Below are 24,584 nucleotides of genomic sequence, written 5' to 3'. Positions count from 1 at the left end.
GCGCAGGAGATGCCCACCCTGGGACGGGAGCGGCTCTGACCCTTCCCTCTGTGCCATCAATAATGTCTGTTCCTGCTTGCAGGCCATCCAGTTTGATGCCGAGACCCACCTGCCCACGGTGAGCGACAGCTGCACGGGCTGCACGCTGTGTCTCAGCGTGTGCCCTGTCCTCGACTGCATCCGCATGGTTTCCAGGACAACCCCCTACGAGCCCCGGCGCGGGCTGCCCTTGGCCGTGGGCCCCGTGCGCTGACCGCGGCGCCTCGCCCCTCTGGAGCCATTGATCGGCTTTATAATTAGCCCTGCAAATCCTCTCCTACGTAACACGTTATCCCCAGAGATGGTACAGCCAACACGGCTTTCCAGTTATTATTTTTGCAACATGTAAGTTTTGAAATTACAGAAAGGTGATCGTGGCTGTCAGTTGTCCACTATTTGAAGTGTAACTTTCTTGTTTCAATTCATGCTGTGATTTCAAAACTTCTCTATAGTCTCTTTAATCTCTGTGTATTTTCTGGCTGGAAACATAATTAAGAAAGCATTTTTAATGAACTACAAATCAATGTACAAGCTAACTGTTTTCAAGGAGAGCATTTTGTAATTAAACATTACATTTAGTTTTAAAAGAGTTTCTTAGAAGATGTAATTAACTACATAGCATGCAAACAAAGCGATGCGGCTTCTATTTTTCTATAGACAGAAATGAAAGAGAGTTTAAAATAGGATTTAAGAACTGGATTAATCACTTTCAACTACTACAACATATGGTAGTGTATTTTTATAATCCTTTCTAATTCTTTTTCACACTAGTCACTTTATAGAATAAATTTGCTTTGCACTGACACATGCTGGACTCTTCAGATTTGTGTGTTGTATGTATGGGTGGTTTGATCATTACTTTCCCCCCTCAGTGAACACTTACAACATCTCTGCAAACAGTTAAAATGGCTTATTAGGAAGTCCAGGTCGCATTTCAGGATTCTGAGAAGCAACAACATTTTTAGCTCCAAGCTCATCCTCTAAATAACTTTTTAATTGTGCCAATTAATGTTCCAGAATGTACACGTTTCAGGTCAGAGATCTGATTGCCTGCAAACGGACTACACACCCTGCAGGCTGTGTTTGCCAAACACAGACACACAGGGTAAACTGGCAAGGTGATTTCTCCCAGTGCTGTGTATAGTTCTAGCAGTTTCACAGCCAAAAATAACTACAGATTCATCTGTCTTACTAAACAGTATCTCAATTTTAATCCATTTTTCACTCATAGTAGGAACTTTCTAATATGAACATATTGCTGTCTGCTTTACTCCACTTAAGAATATAAAGCCTTTAGTTTCATAACAATAATAAATGATCTATCAGTTCAATTTCTTATACCATATATTGTGAGCAGCAAAAGCTTTGATTAAAAAGATACCCTGGCTTTTGTTTCTTGATTTATTAATTGAATGCTGAATTATAAATAAATGTTGAAACCAGCTTGGGTGTGTTTATGATTTTTCTTTTTGCATTTACTAAACAGATTTTCTGTTGTAGAGCCTTGTCAGTTGGTGTTTCTAATCTCTAAGGTTCACTCCAGGAACCATTAATGAGTTAACTCACATGTACATTGTTCCATTGATTGCCTGGAGTGCAGAATGTATCGTGCTCTTTGCCCCTCTCTGGCACCTTTTTGTCTGCCTGAGACTTGCCTTCCTTTTGCCTTCCCTCCCCACACACACAGTGTAAATTTGAACATTTTCAAGTGTCATTTAATTTAGTGTCCTTGCTCCACCAACACTGTTTTGCTGGTGCTCTGGACTTGCTGGCAGGCTCAAGTCCAGTGTCTCCACTAACAGTTTTCTCTTTGTATTTTTATTTTCCTATTTATCATTGTGGGTTTTTCAGACTCAGATGAAACAGTAACAGACAGTCATACTGCTTAGAAAATATTTGCTTGCAACTTCTTTAAAGCTCCTAGTCTTGCAGTAGTTTCTTATCTTACATGAGCTACTGTGGACTCACAGGAAGAACAAGTTGTTTTGTGAACGTTGGTGACAAAGTTTGGAGAGCCTCTGCATGTACTGCTTGTCCCTCTGCTGAGGAGCTGCCTAAGAAGCAGCATGCCCTTGAGTGGGGCAGAAAAAGACATCAAAATCAGACAGTCTGAAAATATCATTTTATCTTCTCTGACAGCAGATGCAAGGAAAGGTGGCATCTTCTGTCTTCTGCCAGGCTGCTCATTCTCCATCCTGCCTGCCACGAGCCCTGTGGCTGAGCTGCTGTGTCACCTGTGTCACCTGTGCCCGAGCAGGGCAGCCTCTGCAGGGTCCTGCATCCCCACACCCAATTATCTTACTGTCCTGAAGGCATCACATCTGGCAGTGTTTGGTTTCTTTGAAATACAGGACAATGCCAAGAGACCTAATTAAGGTATCTAAGCACAGGTACCTGATGAATGTAGCAGCAAAATCAGAGCTTTTCCAAGAATATTCAGTAGTCACAGGACATTCAGTATTCCACAGTGGCTTTTCAGTAATCTTTGACGAGGTAAAGGCATTCTTTGTGAATCGACACTAAAATCAAGACTATAATTTGTTACTAAAGAAGGAATAATGTTATAGAGGCCTCTTTCTTACTGCCCACCCTCTGCCCCACTCTTGTTCTGTCAAGCCAGTTAACAGTTTCAGGAAATGCATTCCCAAATGCATTTGTTTCTGACTCTGACAGTCAGCAATAAATCTGTGTGTTGCAGGAACTCAGAGAAATAGCCACATTTAGGTCTCCTGCAGGAATGTCTGAAGTCATCAGGGTAAGGCAAGGTGTAAACAGACAGGGGAGAGAGCCCCAAAGGACATATTCCTGGGGTTTATATGTTTTTCACATTGGTCTTGGGGAATCATCCCATTTAAGAGCCAAGGAAACAAATTAGAAAAATCTGGTCTGGTCTGCAAATTCTGTAGCCAGTTATTAAAAAAGAGTTATGAATTTTCAAAGTGTAAGAGGTTCCAAATTAAGCTCATATATTTCAGTGATTTAGTTGCACATTTAAGGAATTATGTATTATTAAAGACATGATGGTTGACATCCTCCAGCCCTAGTCCTTGCAGTTTTTAGATATGTTGTGCTATTGATTATTATTATAAAATACTGTGAGCTATATTTGACAAATTAAATTATGCTAGAAGTGCTCATCCTCTGGTAGCACATTCTTATTCATGTCATATTCCTCAACAGAAAATGCTCCCCATGTTTAGTGGATGCTCTGCAGGCCAAAAATTACTTGAAAAAGCTGCCAAATATGCTTGTGTGAATCCCAAAGCATCCATGTTCACTGGAAAAAAGAGATGTTTTGCCTCACTAACAGACTATACAGGCAGTTTGGGTTTTGGCCTCTAGGATGAACTGACATAATATTTCCAAGACACTGGATTGGCAACATTAATAGACACGTTTAAAAAATCACACAGGATTTTTAAAATACGTAATTTCCTGATTTAAAATGGAACATTCATTTGATCTCATAGCAAAATTAAAACTAGTCTTTGCATGAATCTGTTGGGCAGCCTGTGTGTCCAGTGCTGCAGCCCTGCACGTGTGTACTGCTGCTTGCTCAGATCCTTTACCAGTTGCTAGAGTAAGCTTCTTTATCAGCCATCCATTTGTTCAGTTCATAAAATTTAGCAGGAGCACAGTGTGAGTTACACACCTAGAACTGCTGCTCTTTGCTGTGTCCTCTGGGAGAGGTGACCTGGCAGCCCCAGAGTGGCTCACTGTCATTTCTGCAGCCTCCCCACCTTACAGGGCCCACCACTCTCACCTTTGGCTCCTCCAGCTTTGTTCTTTTTAAGCCTTTTATCTCAAGGTGGCAAAAGTGACTGCTAGATTCAAGGCAAATTATCCAAACCCCTGCTGAGTTCCATCAACCTCATGCCTCATAAAACCGCTTTGTTTAATACAATCCAAGACTCTAGCCTCAGAAATAAAATGTTAAGCATGGAGATTCCTATCAATAAGATCTTGCCAATGCATTCTTGTAAGTATGTTTCATTATTTATCTACAGTAACATCAGGTTGGACATGTTGTTAAAATTTTATATTTTTTAACGATTCCTAGTAGAAAATATTTTTTAGATAAAATATTTATTTTATTGGCAGAGGTTTCACTTCACCAGGCAGCTCCAGTTCTTTGATGAACTGTGGAAGATAGGTTTTCATTGGCAACATCTGGCAACCTGGCAGACGCTCTCGGCAGCTGGATTGGTAACTTCAGAGTTGCTTCTGGGTCTTTCATGTAATTAGTCTGCTTATGGGCCATCTGGGTTGCTTTGTTTCTGCTGTTGCCATTTCCTTTCTTTTCTGAGAAACTAATCTTTGCAGTTGTTACTCTGGGAGATCAATTTTTAATAACTCCTCTTCAGGTTAGTCTGCTGGATCTTGTGCAAACGTCTATGCTGCCTTGCCCAGGAGTAGAGATCCTGCTTTTATCCCTTCTTTTTCGGAGATCTGAATCTGCCCATCATGATTTTTGTGATGTGGGAGCAGATCTCATTGCTGTCAAGCAGTGAAGCTGGAGGTCAGCTTGGCAAGTGAACACTTACCACCTGGGCACAAAGAAAGCCACTCTCCCCATTTCTAGCTTAAGCACACTAAAGTTACCACAAGGGATGCAATTTGTTCATTTTCTGCTAAAGAACTGCAAGTTATTAAGCTTTCCCATGGCACACCTATCTGGATGCTGGGGCAGTGTATGGGAATTAGCTTGGACAGCCCTGAGCAGAACAGCAGCTGAACACTGCAGCCCTTCAGTTCATCTATCCCTTGACAAATGCCAACAAACCTCTGAACTACTGTGGTTTCTTGTGGTGCTGCAGAAATCCCAACCTGCCCATGTCCCCTCGGCCCCGCAGTGCAGAGGGGGCAGGAGGATTCCCTGTGCTCTGCAGGGAGCTGCCTTTGCCCCCCATGGCAGGGCCTGCTCTGCAGGGCCACTGCAGCATCGCCTCCTAGAGCTGGAGGTCACACAGGGCCCACCTGCCTGCACTGCATGGCCTTCCACACATACTGCAACCAGCACCCGTCAGGGCAGTTTAAAGCTGTTCCTCATCTGGTTTTGGGTACTGTGTAAGGTTTAGGAGGATTTTAATAAATTATTTTCATACAAGTTGACTAAAGCAGGGGCAACCATTGATCTGCCTTGTCTTTTTGTAACAAAGACCAAACATTTTACTCCAGCATAGTGATACAGTAAATGTTGCTCCTCAGTGTTTCTGCCTCCAGTGGTGAGCACTCTTTTATTGCATTTCAGCAAGAGGCAAGCAGTATCAAATGCCTCCAGTGGCCAGCTCACACTCACAATTGCTGATTAGAATCACATGCCACTGACTGGAGCTAATTATCATCCTAAAGGACATTGTTCTCACCTGTTTAGAGACTACTTATCATCATAGCTTTTACTTCTGCCTGTTGCAGACAGTTCTAGGCCTCAGCACTGAAAGCTTTATATTCAATTGTTGAGAAATTATGTTTCTCAGGAACATTACTGCCAATCTCATGCAAACCAGATGGCCTACAGTTAAAAGTCACCCATGTTGCTTGTGCAGGTGTAGGAGGCCAAATTTTCTGTCTAAGCTCAACAAGGGAAGCCAGTGAATTCTGTTTCTCCTGTGACTCCTGTTTCTCCTGTGAGGATATATTGACTTTCATTTGTTACAGGCAGAGTTGGTGACATGGTGTTTGATAAATCTCACTGTGACAGAAGGGAGCCAAAGGAGTGGAAGTGCTCCCGTGCCTGGTGAAGTCTGCAGCCTGTGACAGCCCTGGGCTGGGCAGTGCCGTGACCCTCCCCAGCAGCTCCTGTCCCAGGGAGCTCTGGTGGTGCCCTCTGAAGGGCAGGGTGGGCGCTGCTCTTTCCTTTGCATAGGCTTCAGTAATTATGGTCTCTTCTCTGGCTATTGGCAAGACCATGGGTCACCCTTCCCATGGCTTTCATGTTAAACAAAAGCAAGCACTGCAGGATTCCTCACTGAAACCTTACGGAATTATTATTTTCAATCAAAATCACATGAAATGCAGGTGAGAAGAACATGAAGTCTATTTTCCACAAGGTGAAGTAGCTGTCAGGAAGGTGTCTGGGCTGGTGCTGCAGTGGTTACCCCTGCAGGCGCCTGCTCCCTGAGTGTAGGAGCTGCCCATTGTAACACATTTGCAGCCTCACCATCACACACAGAGCAGGCTCTCAAAGCATCCCACACTGCACTCTGTGGATCCTTCTGGAGAACTGTGCAGAGGTAAACCCCTTTTGTAAGTTTATGAGGTGCCAACATATATGCTATTTTATGCTACTAGCCTATTTATTGGATTAGCTTGAGGATTTGATGCAAAAGCTGATGATATTGAAAATACACATCACTTCTATTGTGGCTGAGAAAATCAGCTTTAGAATTAGAGAGACCTTGTATCTGGCATTATGTATGGCCCTTTAGCTTTTTAGCATGGCTGTTCCTTGTTGCTATAGCAACCGAATTAACCATTTCATTAATATAATGGAATAAAACACATTTATTCATTTTTGCACTCACGGGTAATCCACATTCAGCTTTCAGCATACTTGTCAAGCTGTGCCCCTTTCACCTCAGCCCCAGATATTTCTTCAGCATTGCCAAAGGGTTTCTATTTGTATTTTTCCTTGTTGGAGAGAGAGTCAGCTGTTAGTTTTGAAGAACGTTATGGTTTTTGTAATTAAATTTACCTTCATTTCATTGGTTAGCTTCTGCTTAGCATCCCTTAAGTGGAAAAGCAGACTTCACAAGCAGCATTTGGTGCAGAGATGTTCTTCACATGAGAAAAGAATAAATCGCTTGAAATAATGAAACCTGTGATCAGCTTGTAGGCTAAATTTGGCAAGAGGTGTTCCACAGTAAATACTAACAGTGCCCAGCTCTGTGTGCTGCCCAAACAGTCGGGTTGCTGTTAATAGCAGATGGAGTGCTACACTCTTTGTTTACTTTGGGTTTAATGCTGCCCAAGCCATGCCCACACACTGTAAGGGTTATTGAAATAATAGTTTAATTAAAATAATAAGTCTGCCCATCAGCAGAAAGAAGCAGGGCTGCTCCTGTGTGTGGCAGAGCAGGGCAGCAGCAGCCCTGCCCGCATGGCTCCTCGGAAGCACTGCCATTCCCAGGGCTGCGCTCACCCCACAGCTCTGCCGAGGCCTGGGGTGAGCTGGGGCTTGGCTGAGCCCCACAGCACCCAGCTTTGGTAGCTGTGTGCCGGGCTTTGGCCAGCAGGGACCAAAGCAGGCCCCACAGCCAGCTGGCAAAGCGCTGTGTGACATGCTGTGCCAGGCGGCCATGGGGCTGTGGTGGTGTGGCCAGGAGATGGAGAGCGCCCAGCTCCAGCTCGCTGTCTGCCAGTGACAGGGGGGCCTGGCACACACAGACACCCCCAAACTGAGCCTGCTTTGCAGCAGTGATGGGTCACACTACAACAGGCTCATGGCCATTGCTTATCTGCTGTCCTTCCAGAAAAATTACACACCAAATTTCAGCCCAATGAAATCTATCATTATTAGCAATTCCACATCTGAATTCATTACAAATGAAGTAACCTGTCTGATACAAAGGGAGGTTCAGTTTTGTTTTGTTTTGGTTTTTTAAATGTAACTCAGAAGTTAAGAAACTAAGTTTTACTGGAAACAGAGCAGATGTGTAAATGATTTTGAGAAATGAGTTAATTAACTTTGAAGGTATAAATCCCTTCATTAAAAAGACAAGGCATAGAAGTAACAGCACAATAGCATATTGCCTGCTATAATATTGTTCATTCACTGCTGCTTGAGTGAATGTATAAATCATATAGTCTACAAGGGCTAGTAGAGTCAGTATCATTCATGTGCACTGCCTTCCTTACCTGAATTAAATTTTAAGTGCTGCCTCCTAGGCAATCATTGTCTCAGAAATGCCCAAAGACCCAGAAGGAGAGAGTTATGTAGCTGGCAAGGTGAAAGGCCTACCCTGGACACAAAAAGCCTGAGCACAGAGGCTCTGTTCATACTGCAGGTTGTGCTGATGCCATGTTCTTCTCATGCCTTTGTTTCTCTTTGTATATAGAAAGCATCCTCCGAGCTCTCTAGAAATAATCCAGCAGCAATAATGTTCATTTCACACACTGTGATGCTGTAGGCTAAGAGTATGGACTACTACAGGTTATGGTGATGTTTAGCCTTTACATCGTTTGGTTTTGGGCAACTTGTCATCTGGTGTAAGTTTAGCCAGAACATCGTGTAATCATCTAATGGCTAACAGAGCTTGTGGCTTCAAAAACCCTGCATCCAACACTTTTTCCCCCACACAGAGGTTAATACTGGCACAGGAATTGATATACATTCATTTTATTAATTTTTTTTCACAAAAATTTTGTATCCTTTGCTAGAACCTGGCATGCATTAAAAATGGCAGTTGGGTACTTTATACATTCAACAAATGGGATGGAGTGATTATTGCTTACAGTTAAGTTTCTCTTTCTAATCAAGTCACGTAAGACTCTGATAAAGACTGGTTACCTCCACAACTATCTCCAAAGGAACATGTCTGCAGCAGACAGATCTTAAAGCCTAGCTGGGGAGAGAAATGTGTTGTAGGTAGTGATGGATGCATCCTAAGATGCACAGCCAGAGCTGCCTGTAGCTGCTGGGTTTGGCAGCTGCAATGTGGGGCACAGGGAAGGGCAGGCAGGAGGGTCCTGCAGCCCTGCCCAGGGCAGGAGAACATTTACCTGCTCTTCACCATGGGACTTGTACATCTGCTCTGCTTTCAAGGAGTCAGTTTTGAGGCACACATAAAATCTGTGCTCTTCTCTGCATGCAGAGAGCCACTCAGGGATATAATTTGTCTGTGCTGTGTCTTTACACACCGACCCATACCCTCACTGCCATCAGCACCAACCCAGCCACATACCTGGGCAAGGGCAAGGGAGAGGAAGGGGACATTAAACCCAAATCACACAAGGGCCCTAATGGCACCAGAGTGGAGGTACAATGGTTATTTTCCTATTGCAAGGACACAGCTCAAAACCTGCCCTCTGGGACAATGAGAATCCCTTGGGATCTCTCTGGCACAGGAGACCCAAGCAGGTGTGTTACCTTGCCCCTTAGCTGGTAAGCCACAGCCTGAGAGGTCCTGTCCCACAGGGCTTCATTATTTTTCAGGATTTCCAATGTTTTATTTCAGTAAAAAATACATTGTCTTGCAAGAGAATTGCCCACTATAGATTAAGGAGTACATTCCTGTAGTGCAGACATGTTTTGAGGGGGTGAATACAGGCACTCATCTGCCCTTCATTGCTCTGAAGACAGTGGCTCCCTGTCTCCTCACTTTTGCACATCATGGCTCAGTGTCATGTCTGGAAGCAGGATGAGGAAACAAACAGAATATTGGCTCTGTTTGGAAATGGCTCCTCATCTCTCTGCCTGTCTGCTCTGAGCTGAGAGTGCAGTGTGCCAGAGCCCAAATGGGCCCTGTGGTCCAGCGTGGTGTGTATGCAAATCCTTCTCCTGGCTGGTGTGCAATAATTACCTGTGATTATTGCACAGCTCAGCTCATGAGTCAGCCTGGCATGCTCACTGCCTCTGAAACATCACCCTGCACACCTTTCCTGACCTTGCACATCCTATTTCTTTACAGACACCAGTGCCTTCTGTCAGCTTTACACATTCATCACTCCACTTGCTCATTACGGCACACCCCAAATCAAAATTAAGGTCACCTAAAGCCTTCCCAAAGCCCTGAGCTGTCTCAGGGCAGGATATCTCAATGACTCCTCTGTTCTGCTCACCCTCACAGCAGCCAACACCCCTGGCCCGAGCTCTGCTTCTTTCCAGCCAAGCCCCAGCCCTGTCTCACAGCAGGCCCTGAGCTGCTCAGCCAGCCATGCCATGGTGACAAGCAAGCAAAGCTCTCACCACTTGCAGTTCCTGTGACACATCCCAGATTTCTCTGGCCCAGCTTTGGCACAGGGAAGCCCATGACATCAGCCAGCTGATCCTTTAAACGTGGCAGAAGGCAAGGAAGCTCCAACAGCCCATCTGTGAGGTTGGGTTTGTCCCTCCTCTGCTCAGCAGTTCTGTGCTGGCCTGTCTGTGCACTTGAAGAGCAGCCTGGAGCCATTTAACGTTTCTGGTATGGTGTGAGCAACCCACCAGGTGTTATCACACTGCCCCTTTGGTTTGCTCAGTGAGTTACACATCAGGCTTACCTGTCCAGGTGAAGGTGGGCTGGCGCTGGGGGTGAGCAGGGAAGCTTGGTCACTGCTGCAGGGCACCAAGGACAGCCCAGGGCTGCCTGCAGACAGCTACAAGAAGCTTTGCTTGGTGACACCACTCTCAGCAGCCTCTGCAGCATCTTCCATGGCTGCTGCAAGGCATAAGGATGAACAGCACCTGTGAGCCCAGCCTTTCACTCCTGTTTGGTTTCTGGCATGGGATTCAGCCTGTTTTAAGGCACAAGTCACTCCTTTGTGTTCAAGTTGTTAAATATGTGTGTTCCAAGGGGGCTGCCTCATGCTGGGAAGCTGTAACTCATTGTGCTTGCTCAGAGCCATAAATTAGGCAGTGGCACTCAGGGTAGCCCCTTGGCACCCTGCAGGCACAGCACACCCAGCCATGTGTGGCAGGGCAGGAGCCCCCAGCAGCAGGGTGAGACACTGGCTGGGACAGCACAGGGAGAGGATGCTCTGGGAGAAAGGGACCAAGACACATGCCAACCATTTAAGAGTTTTCCTGACAGCCAGCTGAAAAGATGCAGAACTTATTTCCCAGACATAAGTGCTGTGAATTTGGTAAGAGCTTGCAAGTTTTAGTGTTTACAGATGGCTTAATTTGACAGTCATAATCATTATAGAAGCTACTAACCCAATGGGACCTGAACGCTGCCAGAAGAAAAGTATGACAATTAGAACAACACCCCATTCCATGAGTGCTCATAACTTAGTGCCATTACAAACACCATCAGGTGCCCTAATGCATAAGCATCAGGTGTTTGTTAATTGCACTCTAGTTAAAGCAAGCAGTAACACCAAGAAATAAATGGACAGGGAAAATCACACCTTCCTCTGTCCCTCCGCACCCAGCCCCTTGGCCACACAGCTCTCATGATATCAGGCTCAATTACTTTTAATTCAGAGGAAAAATGCAACACATGAAATCTAAGGAGTAGCCACAGAGCACACAGCCAAAGAACCTGAAGACATTCAGTGTGCATTTAAAGATTTCATCATTCCACGTGTTCAAAACCACACACCATCTGTGTCACCAAGGGCACAGTCACAGACTAAGCCAATGACTAAGTCAAGGAAAGGTGTCCAAACCAACCTGCACTGCCTGGCCTTCAGTGGTGATTCAGCTGCAGAGAATCAGCTGGTGGGCAGTCCCTGCTGTCCTCTAAAAGCTCCTGGGGGTGTGCAAAGCCCAAGATGCAGGAGCACAAACACACATGCACACACAAACCACCCTGTTCCTCTTGGTTTACTGTTCTCCACCTAGTATATTGGCTGCCTGCTTTTTTTCCAGAGGCCCTGCACTGCTGGATATATTCTTTGGACCCATTTTGAAAGCAGCTTCAGAAATCCTGTAATGTCCACATTATAGGGATGTTGTATTTTCCTTTGACACACTCCCATCATTATCTATTATTCCTGCTCTTAACATCCCACCTGCGAGGTCTGCTGTAGAGCCTCCTGCTGTCCTGGGAAAGGCTGATTGCCAAGTCACTCAGTAACCTGCTGAAGGCTGGACTAAATATTGCTGCTGGGTGATGCTGCCATGCTGGACAGGGACACTTTCAGGGCACTGTGCCTGCTGGGGCAAAACCCCCTTTGCTGAAGATATTCTCTCAGGTTCAGGATGGGGTTTTTGGCAGAAAGAAAAATAAACCCTGCATTTATCTCATAAGTGTTATGAAAATATCCATTAAGGGTAGAGATGAGTAACATTCAAGTTGAGGGCATTGGATCTTCTTGAATGAAAAGCTGGTTTCTCTCTAGGTTTGGAGTGTTGTATTTCAGTCTTTCCTGCTACCTGTCCTCCTCTGTACCAGGAAAAAATTATAGCCCAGTTTAGGCTTAGTAGTCACATAAGAAGTGGGAGGTCTTACTACTGTCTCTGCACCAATTAATAGTTAATTAGTGGTGAGAGGAAGAGGTGCAGTAGCCCATAATGTGCGTGAAATCCAACATTTGCGTGGGTCTCCCCAGAGAGCCAGAATCAGCACTTATATTTTAAAGAGAGATTAGGTCAGGACTCCTCATTCCAGCAAAGCAGAAAAGGCTTTGTTTCTCTTGCTTTTGCTAGAAGATGTTTCCATCAGCAAGAGAGGAAAACAATTATTAACCACCAGGCTTCAACATAACAGTGGCGGTAGCAAAACAAACTCCATTATTAAACTAACTCTTGGTAAGAGCCAGATGATTTCTACAGACAATTTTACATGCAACTGCTAGATGTAATTTGAAGAGTGAGTGCCAAATTGCCATACTAATTATTTCTGGGCTGATGTTCCCTCTGTGACATAGTGGCATTTGGAGAATGGGGACTAACCAACAAGTGAAGTGCTGAAGTGGGAGATCACTAATAGTGTTTCTGAGAAAGAGAAATACAGCAAATACCCATCTCCCTCTTCATATGCTCACTCTCAATTTGCACAGAGACAATTTAATATGCTGAACTGTTCCAGCTAGTTCATCTCTATTTCTGGCAGCCCTCAAAGCAGCGATGCCCGCCCTGCCCTGGGCTGGGCAGGGACAGCTGAGGGGGCACTGGGTGAGGCTGGGGCTGGGGGCCCCTGGCCAGGCTCCTCTGCCCTGGGAGACACAGCTTGCTTGAACCTCTGGTGTGCTGGCAGTGAGCTCACTTAATCTGGTGTGTGAGCAGCTTTGTGTCTGCCTCCTCTCCTGCTCTCTCTCTAGCAGTTGGCTCTGAGTCACTTTTTCACATCGCACGCTGCAGAATGTGAGATGGAAAAGAAAAGACTGCCTGGCATACAATGATTTTTTTTTTTTTTGCTTTCTGTTCATTTCTCTGTCATAGTTTCCTTTTTTGTTGTTGATGCAGTACTTTATCAAGTTTAAGAAGCATAATTTTAGTCTGGCACTACAGACATTGTGTTTAGTGAAAAGCAACAGGAAAAGAAAAGAGTAGGTTGGCTTCAGAGACTTCTAGGTCATATTTTCTTCTGTTAAAAGATTATTTAAATGTGTTAAAAAGAATGATTACTGAAAGTAGAATAACCATTTCATATTTGATTGGAAAAAATTAGCAAATTTATTTAGATTTTGAATATCAAAAGCTGAAGGATGACAATGAGATTCAGCCAAGAAAATAAAGAGTCCAGGGGCAGGAATGTAATTTGTGTCTGCTAAAATGATGGTAATTTGCCATTGCCTTGTGCATTACTGTAGCAGAGACCTTGGACTAAGGGAGACATTTGAGCTATTCCCAGTGGGACAGACAGGATGGATCTCACTGAGCTGGCATGAAACCACCACCATATCAGTCCTGCATTGCAACAGCACTACATGGGCAGATTTTAATTTAATTTACACCAAGATAAGACCACAGAGATCTGATGGATGGTTTCAGTGTGTGGGATGTCAGAATACATCAGCAAATGCAAGCCTGTCTTTTGCATTTGGGGCCAGGTCTGCACAGTGCATGTCCAGCTGTCCCCAGTGTTACTGTGCCTTCAGTGGAAACAGCCCAGGGCTGCCCTGCAGAGCTGTGGGCCTGCTCTCCTAAATCCCTGTTTGGGTTTATGCCTTTTGGGGCTGTTCCCTATGGCATGCCCCTCTAGAGAAGCTGTATGCAGCACACTGAGAAAATAATGTGGAAAAATGTGGAAATGCAGGACTATTCCTGCATATGCAATGACTTCACTACCAGGTTGGGGTTTTTTTCCTATTCCCTGTATATTTTTACTTAAACTCATAACTAATTTAATCCATCCCAGACAAAATCTGTTTGTTCAAGGACAGCACAAACACATGCTGTCAGGTGTCTCATTCCAGCTACATTTATTTCAGGCTGCATAAATTCCCTTCCCTGTCCCTGGAAACATCCATTCCAGCCAACACCCCCTTGGGGGGCTGCAGGCACAGCAGGTGCCACCATCCCCATGTGCTGGTCACTGCCTGACCCCTTGGGTCACACAGGGACCTCACACACCCTGCCCCACGCTGGACAAAGCCCAAAGCTGCCACCTCTGTCCACTCGTGTGCCCTGCTGCCCAGCATTGCTGACAAACCTCCCATTGCTGGGCACAGCACAGGGCACCTCACAAATGTTTCCAGCTCTAACCACACTCAGTTTTCACCAGAGATGATCCTTTAAAGCTCCCTACATCCTTTGGCATCACATTCCCACAGCGAGGTGCATTGCTCACAGCCTCCCCTTCCCTGCAGCACTCCTCTTTCCACCCAAAAAGGAGAAGCCACCACCTCCTGGCATGGCCCTGGCACACTGGGACAGCCAGAGCCACTTACATCCTCTCTGGCGCTACAATTGCTTCAGGATTGCCTCAGACCAAGATGAACTCATCAGTGGTTTAGTCTGTCCAAGGCTAATCTCATTATAAGTAATCTTATTTACTACATGTACTGGCCATAAAATAATTTTAGCTGTTAACTCTTGCTCTCCCCACAAACCAGCCTGACAGAAACACAACCAGATGAGGGCCTGTAGTCACCCAGCACATCTCCATTCCTAACTTTCACATCCTTACATCGCATCTCACTGACATGTTGTCAGCACCTTCACTCCCAGTGTGGATGCCTTTTGTGATTAAGGTTAACCCTGCTAGGCTCTGCACAGCCTCATGTGAAAGACTTTTCTCCACTGACATCTGAAAAATACACCTAAAACACTCCTCCCTAATGCCTTCCCCACTCAGCTTCCATGGGCTGGTGCAGCAGGGATGTGAGGGGACTGTCCCACACTGCTGCCCCAGCCCCTTTGGGGAGATTTCCCACTCCCTGCTGGTGCATCCATGGCCCATATGCACACACACATCCAGTCACAGGCGCTGAAAGGCCGCTGGAAGTGTCCATTCAGCTCCAAGTGGGGAAATGCCCTCAGTGCTGTGGCTCTTCAGCCTCTCCCAAACAGAGCTTGTGACTTTTTGATTTTCTTCTCAAACATGTCATCACAGAGGCTTTACCAGCCTCTCTCATGGGCCCAGTTTTGGCTAGCAGCATGTCCATCTTCAGAGCCAGCAGGGATTGGCTCTGTGGGACATGGTGGAAGCTTCCAGTAGCTTCTCACAGGAGCCATCTTTGTGGCCCTCCTGCTACCAAAAACCAGGCCGTGCAAAACCAATACAGTTTGTTAATATCTATTTTTTAATATTGTTTTCTTTGTGAATGTTTAAATTATTTCCCATTTATAAAATGACAGTAGTCAATATTGAATTGATAAGTCATTTTTAAATAAGCATTCAGAAGTGAAATTTTCATTTCCTTTTCTGAAACAAAAATAACCCAAAACAAAACATTAAGTTAGCTTTTCTTGTCTTTATCCAACAAAAATGTATCAAAAGCCTGCCATTTCTGTTAAACAATTTAGTATCACCAAAACACCTTTTTCCTTGCCAAAACCTTTCCCTCGCCCATGTCCTGACCAGCCCCACTCCCAGTTTTCCTGACAGAGGGAATAAAGAAAGTGAGCTGCCCCAAGGTTTGGGCTGCAGAGGAGCAAGGCATTTGTGTTGATGTTGAAGAACCTTCTAGCACACCTGCCATCGGTTTCCCTTTAAAAAAGGGAAAGAGGGTGCTTTCGTCTTACAAGACGCACAATTAAAGGGAGACATGATTGAACAGGACAAAGCCATCAGTTCAGGGGATGCCACTGCCAGCACTGTGTGAGTGACATCAGCCCCAGCCACTGCTCCACCCTCAGTGCCCAATTGCCATGGACTTGTCCAGGTCCTTGGCCAATTCCAGCAACTATTTAATAACTATTCCACAAGGCAACCTGCTGCCTTCTGCACTGTTTCCACAGACAGCACAGTAAGTTAATTTCCACCCATAATATTTGAAAATACCTTAATTATGAACTTAGCAAGTCTGCTTGTTAATGCAATTTTTCCTAAATTATTTCATGGTTGAGTGAGAATTTGGTCATTAAAAAGCAGTTATGAACACACAGAGTGAAAAAAATGTGAGGCCTTTGGAAGGCTGCCTTGCAGAGCCAAAGGAGGAGGGAAAGGTCCTGTCTCTTTGGGACAAGGTCTGATCTTAAGCTACAGATTTGGTTATTTCTAACATTGCCCATAAAGGAGTGCTTCAGCCCTGCCTCTCGCTGCGCCAGCCTTCACTCCCTGAAGGACAGATGAAATTAAAAACAGAGAAAAGTTGGATTATTAGCCTCTATACTGAACTACTTCTAATTTTTTCCAAAATTCTGCATATAACACAAACAAATGGCAAGGGTGATTGGGGCAGTGGTTACCAGGGAAATATTTTTAGGAATTAGTGTTGGAAGTTTAGCTGTAAACCCATCCTGCAGAACTTGGGGATTGAAATTTAGTTTGAAATTAGTTTAGTTTTTAGTTTTGTTTAGTAATTTAGTTTGAAATTTAGATTTAAATTGGTTTGACACATGCCGTTGTTTATGCATTAATACACATCAAACAGTAACATAGTTTATATATTTTTAAGATAGCATTCTTAAGGATGATCAGAATCAAGGATGTATCTACCAGATACCTTGCAAATCAACTGTAAGCTATTGAATAAATTGACAAAAATATTTTGGTTTGTATATAAAGGGTGAAAGGATGTGTAAGTCACGATTTCTTGCCACTATTCTAATAATTAATGCAATGGAGACAGGGAGACAAAGGTTCAAAACTCCCTCAAAGCATCTGTAAACACAGCTATAATTTGAAGTTCTAGAGACTTCTTTGCTAGAGAAAAATATAACAAGCCCTGTGAATATATCAAAAAGTTGTTTTTTCTATTACAAATGCATTGCATCAAATTTGTCTCTATTTCTTTCCTTCATCTCCAGCAAGGAACTCAGATTTGCATAGAATCAGTATTAGTCATTCCTGTCAAATATCAGCTAGATATAAAACACCAGTATTTTTCTTTTCCTATCTTAACTATAATTTTACATATGTCTTGGTCTCCCCTGACTGATTTGAAAAAAATCTGAGTATTTAAAGGAATTGGGCTGGGAACTACTATGGCTTTTCTCTGCAAGTGTTACCCCCCACATCCCCCCCATTCACTCCCTGTTTGTTAGCTATTCCAAGGTAAGCAGAAAATAAACAATAACAGAAGTGGCTCTGGTAAATTGCAAATGAGTTCAGTACTTAGCATTCAGTACATTGATGCCTTCCCCAGGTGGAATGGGAAATGAAGAGAGAGTGATGGATTTGCTTGGTGGGTAGGGCAAGGGAAAGGACAGGGCTTGCTACAGATAAATTTTTTCTTTTAGAAATTCAGAAATGTTTCTGCGCACTGACCATTGCATCCCTGCACACGATATGAAATGAAGGCTTAGAGATTACTAGGTGAATCTCACGAGGACAACTTTCAATCCTAAAAGGACTTAACACAGACAGGGAAAAATTATCTTATGTACACTGCTACCCTGGCATCCCTCATTCATAAACAACGGCTGGGCATGTGCTGCTCTTCTGCCAAGATGCCCTCTCTGCGCTGCAGATCTGAAGAAAACTGTGAGAGAAACAGCAGGAGCAAACCTGGGACTGACTGCAGAGCCAGGGCTACAAATGAGGGAAATAAAAGAGACCATGATGAGATTCAAAATGTAGGCCAAGCCTATTCAGCTCTTGCAATCAAGTGTTTACCGTCTGCTGCAGCATCATTCTGCTCCCATCCTCTTCCCCTTCATTCTGAACAATACAACACTTCAATCTTCTTTAAATTCAAGGACACGAAGTCCCCGAGTGCCCCTCTCACTGGCGCTGAATAGGAAAACAAACCTGCCCGGCCCCAGCAGCATCCTGGCTTACGTCAGTGATGCAGAACATATTGCTTCAGATGCATCCTCTTCTAGGGGTGCCATCCATCCATGCTGACAAGAAATAGAGCCTTCCCTGCCTTTATCGTGTCTGAGAGAGGGGAATGTGTGAAGCAAAGCTGAATGTGTGAAATGCAAATGCAAGCCACTACATTCCAGTCATACATTCCCTACATTGTCTGGGAGCATTGCAGGGCTGTGGCTTGGGGATGCTGATCCTCCCAACAGATGGCACATCAGCCCTACCTATGTAGGAAAGGCACATTTCTGAAAAAGCCAGGAGGCAGGAGCAACATGAGGCATGTGAGAGGGGCAGAGCTGTCCCTCCCATCCCGAGTCCTGCAGATCCAGGCTGGGAATCACAATGGAAGCTAAAGCAGCCCTGTTCCAGGTGTTCTATCAGAGACAATATCCCCTGTAAGATTTAAAAAAAAGTAATAACAAAAGCTTCTTGCAGGGTTTCAATTGGAAGAACCTTTTTGTAATACATTGTTTGGTGTTTATAGTAGCATGTGGAGATCTGCATCCACACTTGCTTTACACACAAACACTTGTGCATATATGTATAATGAAGTCCATATACAAGAACAGTTTGCCACATCTGGCAAGGTAGATACACACAACTATAGCTGGGCGTCACAACAATTCTACTGAGATGCCTTGTTTTGGGCCAATCTGGCTATTTCTCATTAATAAATGAACTCTAACAGAGCCTTGTTCTTGCTTAACTACATGCATCAGGCATGGCATCACTGCATATGACTAAAACAAAAAAATCACAACTGAACTGAACCACTGATAAAGACTTGGAGTTTATAAAAGACCTCATCTGAACCAGCTCTGTTTTCTAGATATTTCCAGTTGAGGACTTTATTATAATGCATCCTCTCTTTTGCAAAAGAATTTGGAAACACTACTAAGTCCTGTGCATGACTTCAGTGCCACGGGCCTTTACAAAGACATCATGAATCACCTGAGAAGACACTGCAGAACAGCCTGGACTCCTATCCAGACAAATACTGAGGCAACACCAGCATCCAGAGGTAGCCATGGACATGGTCTGCTGTTCTGGAATTCACTAAGGTCTCTTTGGAAAATAGTTTTTCATGCATGAACAAGCCACTCCAGGAGCAGGAGCCATGCACTGAGTTCACATCTTATCCCAGGATGCTGTGGCACTGCTTGTGCTCCAGCTGGAGCCTGTCCCTTTCCCCTTTCACAGGCCCTGCTGCTGCAGGGACATGGTAAAACATGGTAAAACACGCTGTCCCTGAGTGATGGCATCAAAGATTGCTGCAGAGCCTGTGGTAATTTGATATCTTTGAGATATTTTTACTGTCAGACTTATTTGAAATTGGTTGGTATAGTTGAAAAGCCCAAAAGGAGGAAAAGCTATGAGTTAGCACATCTGTAGCACGAGTACCTAGCTTGAGTTTCCTTGGGAAACTCAGTAGTAGTACCATTATGATCTCTGAAGAGATTGTATGAAGATAACTTAATTATGTTAAGGTATTTGGGGATTCAAGAATTTTGCTGGTGGCAACTTGAGAAATATCAGTCATTTTTATCCAGTGGATATTATATTTAGTGGGTGAATGAAAAAAAAAATGAAGGACACTGTCAGTGCTTTGAGAAAATTTTCTGTGATATGTTTAAAGTACTTAGTGCATGGAGAGCTAAGAAAGCTGATGCAGCTTTGCAATCTATCAACAACCAGTAAGAAGCAGCAGATTAAATGGCCAGTCCCAGTAGAAGCTCCAGAGCCTTCTGACAGAGCTGACTTGATTGATTTTGCCACAGACACTTGGTGAGTTCTTTCTTACTATTTCTTGCTCTGAGCTGCAAGTGTTGCAGTGCCCAGCAATGTGCTTGTGATGTATTTCCTGCGCAGCTGCAGTTTGACCAGTCCCAAACTTCCTTCCACAATGTCATAGGCATACTAAACAAGCATTACACTAATTTTATCACTAAAACCTGCTTTCCTAATTGCTGACCAAAAAAAACACACAAACTAACAACAACCTTACAATATTGCCAATCTAAAATGTGATCACTTTTTTGATTTCCTGATATTCTTAATAGTTACTCTGCCTTGGCCAGTTTGTAGCATTTTGGATGCTGAGCAATAAAAGGACACAGCCCTAGAAGTACACTGCAAGTAGAAAAATGGGTGTCAAATTCAAACCTTTAAGGTAATTTCTTTCATCCACCACATAAAATGAACAGGACAGGACACTTATCTTCCAGATTTTTACTGATTTATATCTGGTCTGAGCTGAATTTAACCTAGGAAAGAGTTGCACTGTCTCACCTGGATTAGAGCTGTCTATCCCAAACACTTTTGTTTATAAACTAAATTTATCCTGTTTTCACAATGAAATTTATTCCCGAAATCCAATTAATATGTAATGAAGGGGGAAAAAGTAATAATCAGTGTTGTGGTTGGACACTGGTCAAATGCCAGGCACCCACGAGAGTCCTTCCCTTGCTCTCACTTGCCACAGTTGGAGAGAAGAGAGGGAAAAAAAATATTAACAAAGGACTCGAGCCTCTAAGTGTTCAAATTTACAGGTATTAAGTAAAGTTATTATTAACAGAGTCAGAGAAGGATAACAAGAAGTAAAAATAAGCTTTTAAAAAAGGCTTTTTTTCCCCCCCAGCCCCTCCCTCTTTCCCATAGACAGCACAGGGAGACATGGCATCAACATCATTAAAATTCATATTTCCACAAGGATTATTGGCTTCTATTACTCATAAAGATCTTCTCCACAAATTCTGGACAAGAGCTAGAAAAGACCCTTAGAGGACACTTGTGCTTCAAATAATACACTGACTCCCATCTGCTCTGGACTTACCAGGATTAAACCTGTGAGCTGCCACCTGACTCCTCCTGTAGGTATTTAGCTTCAAAACTCAAAGCCTCTAAACCTCCTTAGGCTACTATGTAACATTGAAAATGGCTCCCAATGGCTTTGGATGGCTCCAAAATTTCATTATAAATTTGTAGGCTGTTTTTGAAAATGCTGGTTTTGGGTAAAAAACCTCCCACATCCTACTAGGTTGAGAAGTTCTGCCTGTCCTATTTTGAAGAAAACTAAAAACTGTTTTGAGGCAATCCTATGCCAAAAACAATTTGCACATGCCAACCTGCTTACAGGTCTTTTCTCTCCTAAAGGCCAGCAGTGTCTCTGCCTCATCCAATTACTGCCTTGCACAACTTATCACACTGACCCTTTTCTTTTCCTCCTTATCTTCAGAGCTGAGCCTCATTAAGGAGAAATATTACTTGTCCAGTCAGTCTTAAATCCAAACTCTTGGGTTAGTTCTGTATTTGGAGGCAACCTTAAGATGAGTGAACTTCCATTCAGCACAAAAGCAGCCTCCTGGTACTCACTCTCTTCCATGGATTTGTGCCATTTGGAGTACTTGTGTTTGCCATGTTGTTTTCCCCATTTTGTCACTAATAAAGATTAATATTTATATATGTGTTTGCATACACACATGTTTCTCTGAAATGTCTTTCAGTACTCTGGTAAAACAGCAGGAAGATTTTTTCCAATGGACTGGAAAGGTCTCTGGGGTATTTTTCACTCTGCTTCTCCAAAATGTCAGAAATACCAATGAAGTGATGCTTGAAGTGAAAATGTAGCAGTGTTCTGTCTTTAAGCTGGAATCATTCTGAGCAGACAGAGGTCCTATTCCTTTAAATTCTTCCTCCCCTTCAATTTTAACTCTCTTGTGCAGCCTCTCAGACATACAATAAGAAATAACCTATAGTTTTATTTCCCTACAAAAGCATCCAAGAAAAATGAATACTCTAGCTTCTCTGGGTCAGAACATTTCCACTGTAACACTTCACATAAACACAGAGCAGTGGCTTACATACTAATTTAGTTCCTTGTTTAAGATGTGAAAGCAAGACTTGCAGGAGCAATGCACTTAGTGAATTCACAGCTCCAGTGAAGCCCAGCCCTGCCTGCCTGCCATGTCTCCCCATGGGAATGTGCTTCTCCATGGGAAGGTCTCTCCCTGCTGCTGCCACACACAGCAATCCCTCAGCCTTGTCCAGGGCCAGGGTGGCTGGATGGATGGAAGGACTTCCAGGGCAGTGCACAGCCTTTCCCTGAGTCTCTGCTCAGCTGGTTAAACCTGTGCCATGGCCATCATGCTTGCATTGCCCCACATTCATGGAGCACAGCACCTTCCCAAAGCCAGCACAGCCACAATGGCTCTAAAATAATAAAACAAATCCAAATCCGAATCCAAATAAATCTATTTCTAAAAAGAAAAAAGCTCAGAGTCCTGGGTTGGGCTGCTCCTCTGCCCTGGGGACAGCAATGCAAGAAGGATTTAAGGAGCTCCTCAGGAGCAGCGTGTGGCTGGGTAGGCTGATTAGCCTTGGCACACATCCAGTGATGCTAGATCCAGAGTAATTTTCAATACAAATGGGAACACAATGCAGGAAGCCACAACCCATCTGTATGAAAAGTTAGGTCTGCAGAGTTTATTAGTCTGGGCTTCTGGCCACAAGAAAATACCTAATTTGCTTCTGGACTTCATCTAGCCCTGGGAACCACTCAGGAGGTTTTTGCTGGGCTATGTGTAAGCAGTGAGCAGGTGTCCCCTTGATTATGCTCTGTTTTATATATGTCTTTAAACAGGACAGGCTGTTTTGCACCAGCAGCTTTCATGATGCATAATTAGTGCAGATAAATAAAGGATGAGGTGGGCAAGCATTCCTTACATTTATTCTTGCATAGATGAGCTGTGCCTTTACCTGTAATCCTGCAAAAAGAGCTGTGTCCAGTCTGACAAACAGCTGGGTGCCATGGCTCCCCATGGACAGCCCATCCCAGGCTGGAGGGGAGTAGCACAGGGATTTAAAGGATGCTCCTCAGGACCAGCGGCAGAGGAGGCCACGCTGCTGTGGGCTGGGGAAACCCATAGCAGGAGCAGAGGGGCTGTGCCCCAGGAGCCCACCAGTGCCAGCGCCAGCCACACCAGGGCTCAGGGCCCTCTTTCGTATGGCCTTGAAATTAGCGGCAGACAGACAAAAGGGGGGTTATTCAACATCCTGCCACAATTCTGGGAAAGAGAGCACAACTCAGGTTTGCTCCTCCCTTCCATTAGTGTGCTGGGGAGGTGCAGAAAGGGCTCAGAGCAGCCTGGCCTTGAAGGGATGAGACCCAGGTTTTGCTGTCATGCCACATTAAAGCATTGGGCTCCTGTTGCAGATGAAGGTATGTTAGGTACCACACTGCTCAGTCCTGACAGGACTGTGGCACTTTTAAACATGACCAGAAGCAAGATTTCAGATACCATGGAAGCTTCAATGTCAGAAATACAGGTGCCTCCTAATTTAGGCCCATCAAGGGCTGAGCCTCTGCTCGGTGTGCATTTGGAGGAGCACAGTTTGACAGGTGGAGGTGCTCAAAGTGGGACTGAGGTGTGCAGGAAATCTGGCAGTACATCTGCAAACTTCAGCCTTGTGCAAGTGACTTAAAGTTCATTTTTAAGCTCAAATCCTCCAGTATCTCCCTGCAGTAGAATTTGAATGTCATAATTGTAATAAAAGACACACAAACAAAACTAAATAAACCAACCAAAAAAAATGCAACCAAAAAACTCTGAACACATGAACTGCAAAAATGTGCACTCTGCTTTTCCTGTGTGAAATCTGGGTACTTTGTGAGTTGATGTGTTCCAGCCAGCTGTGCAGCAGAAGTGCCAGCAGACATACAACCCCCAGCTCCCCAGGCTGGGCATTCTCAACACAGCAGCAGCAATCTGGAAGCAGGGAATGGCAGCAGGGTCCATGCACTCACAGACAAGTTTGCACCACTGATGGTATTCAGAAAATGTGCTTATCGTACAACTCTTTCAAATATCCCTTCCAGTTCCCACTTCCTTCTTACCTGTGTGGCTGGTGCAGTGTGTGCCAGGACCACGGTGCTGCGTGTGGGTGGGGGTCCAGCACTGATGCTGTGAGGCCCAGAGCTCCCTGGGCAGGCTGGATGGCAGCAGGATGGGCCACAGCCTCTGTTCCCCTCTCCACAGCCCTTCCCATGCAGCCTTGCCTGAATTTCCCAAGCTGCTGATCTCATTCACAGCCCCATCCATGACTCCAGGCTGATGAACAGTCGCTGCTTTCCTACAGAAATGGGTGCAAGGAGACTTTTTTCCCACCAGAGAAATGTTGCCCTTTTTTTAGGCTGTAAAAAATGTTAAGTAGTATCCCAGGTTACCTATAACAGGAGAGCATTACCCTCCTCTTTCACCCTTCTCTTACAGTCCTGAGAACACCTGAATTGCCCCTGTTTGTTGTGAGAGACAGAAAAGCTGTGTCTCAACATGGTGAGGGACTGGATCACTGCACTGACTTTTATCCTCAGCAACAGGCTCCATGTATATCAGGATACAGTTTAAAAGGAATGATCATCTTTTTAATAGATCACATACTGAGTCGCAAGCTACATATTCAACAGAAAATCAAGCTAATTGCTCACTTCTTCTGAGATATCCCTGAAGGATAATCGACGTCTGCAGAGCTGTTTCTTAGTTG

General features: G+C 44.3%; 1 protein-coding gene and 1 long non-coding RNA gene across 8 annotated transcripts in view; one reads left to right on the top strand and one right to left on the bottom strand.

Annotated features, from left to right (window-relative positions):
- The window catches only part of DPYD (dihydropyrimidine dehydrogenase), a 329,803-nt gene extending 328,320 nt beyond the window's left edge, over positions 1-1,483 (top strand). For 4 of the 5 annotated variants that reach the window (XM_074546150.1, XM_074546149.1, XM_074546148.1 and 1 more), the window contains one exon: positions 83-1,483. In XM_074546150.1, coding sequence (XP_074402251.1) covers positions 83-253 — 171 coding nt within the window. In that variant the 3' untranslated portion in view covers positions 254-1,483. The remainder of the gene's footprint in view (positions 1-82) is intronic. The other variant, XR_012581360.1, reaches the window with a different exon arrangement.
- LOC141729851 (uncharacterized) overlaps positions 386-24,584 on the bottom strand; it is a 39,737-nt gene continuing 15,538 nt past the window's right edge. For all 3 annotated transcript variants that reach the window (XR_012581363.1, XR_012581364.1, XR_012581365.1), the window contains one exon: positions 386-24,173. This is a non-coding gene — a long non-coding RNA (uncharacterized LOC141729851). The remainder of the gene's footprint in view (positions 24,174-24,584) is intronic.

This window comes from Zonotrichia albicollis, chromosome 8, assembly GCF_047830755.1.
Source record: "Zonotrichia albicollis isolate bZonAlb1 chromosome 8, bZonAlb1.hap1, whole genome shotgun sequence".
NCBI lineage: Eukaryota > Metazoa > Chordata > Aves > Passeriformes > Passerellidae > Zonotrichia > Zonotrichia albicollis.
This window is presented reverse-complemented; position numbering and strand designations above follow the sequence as displayed.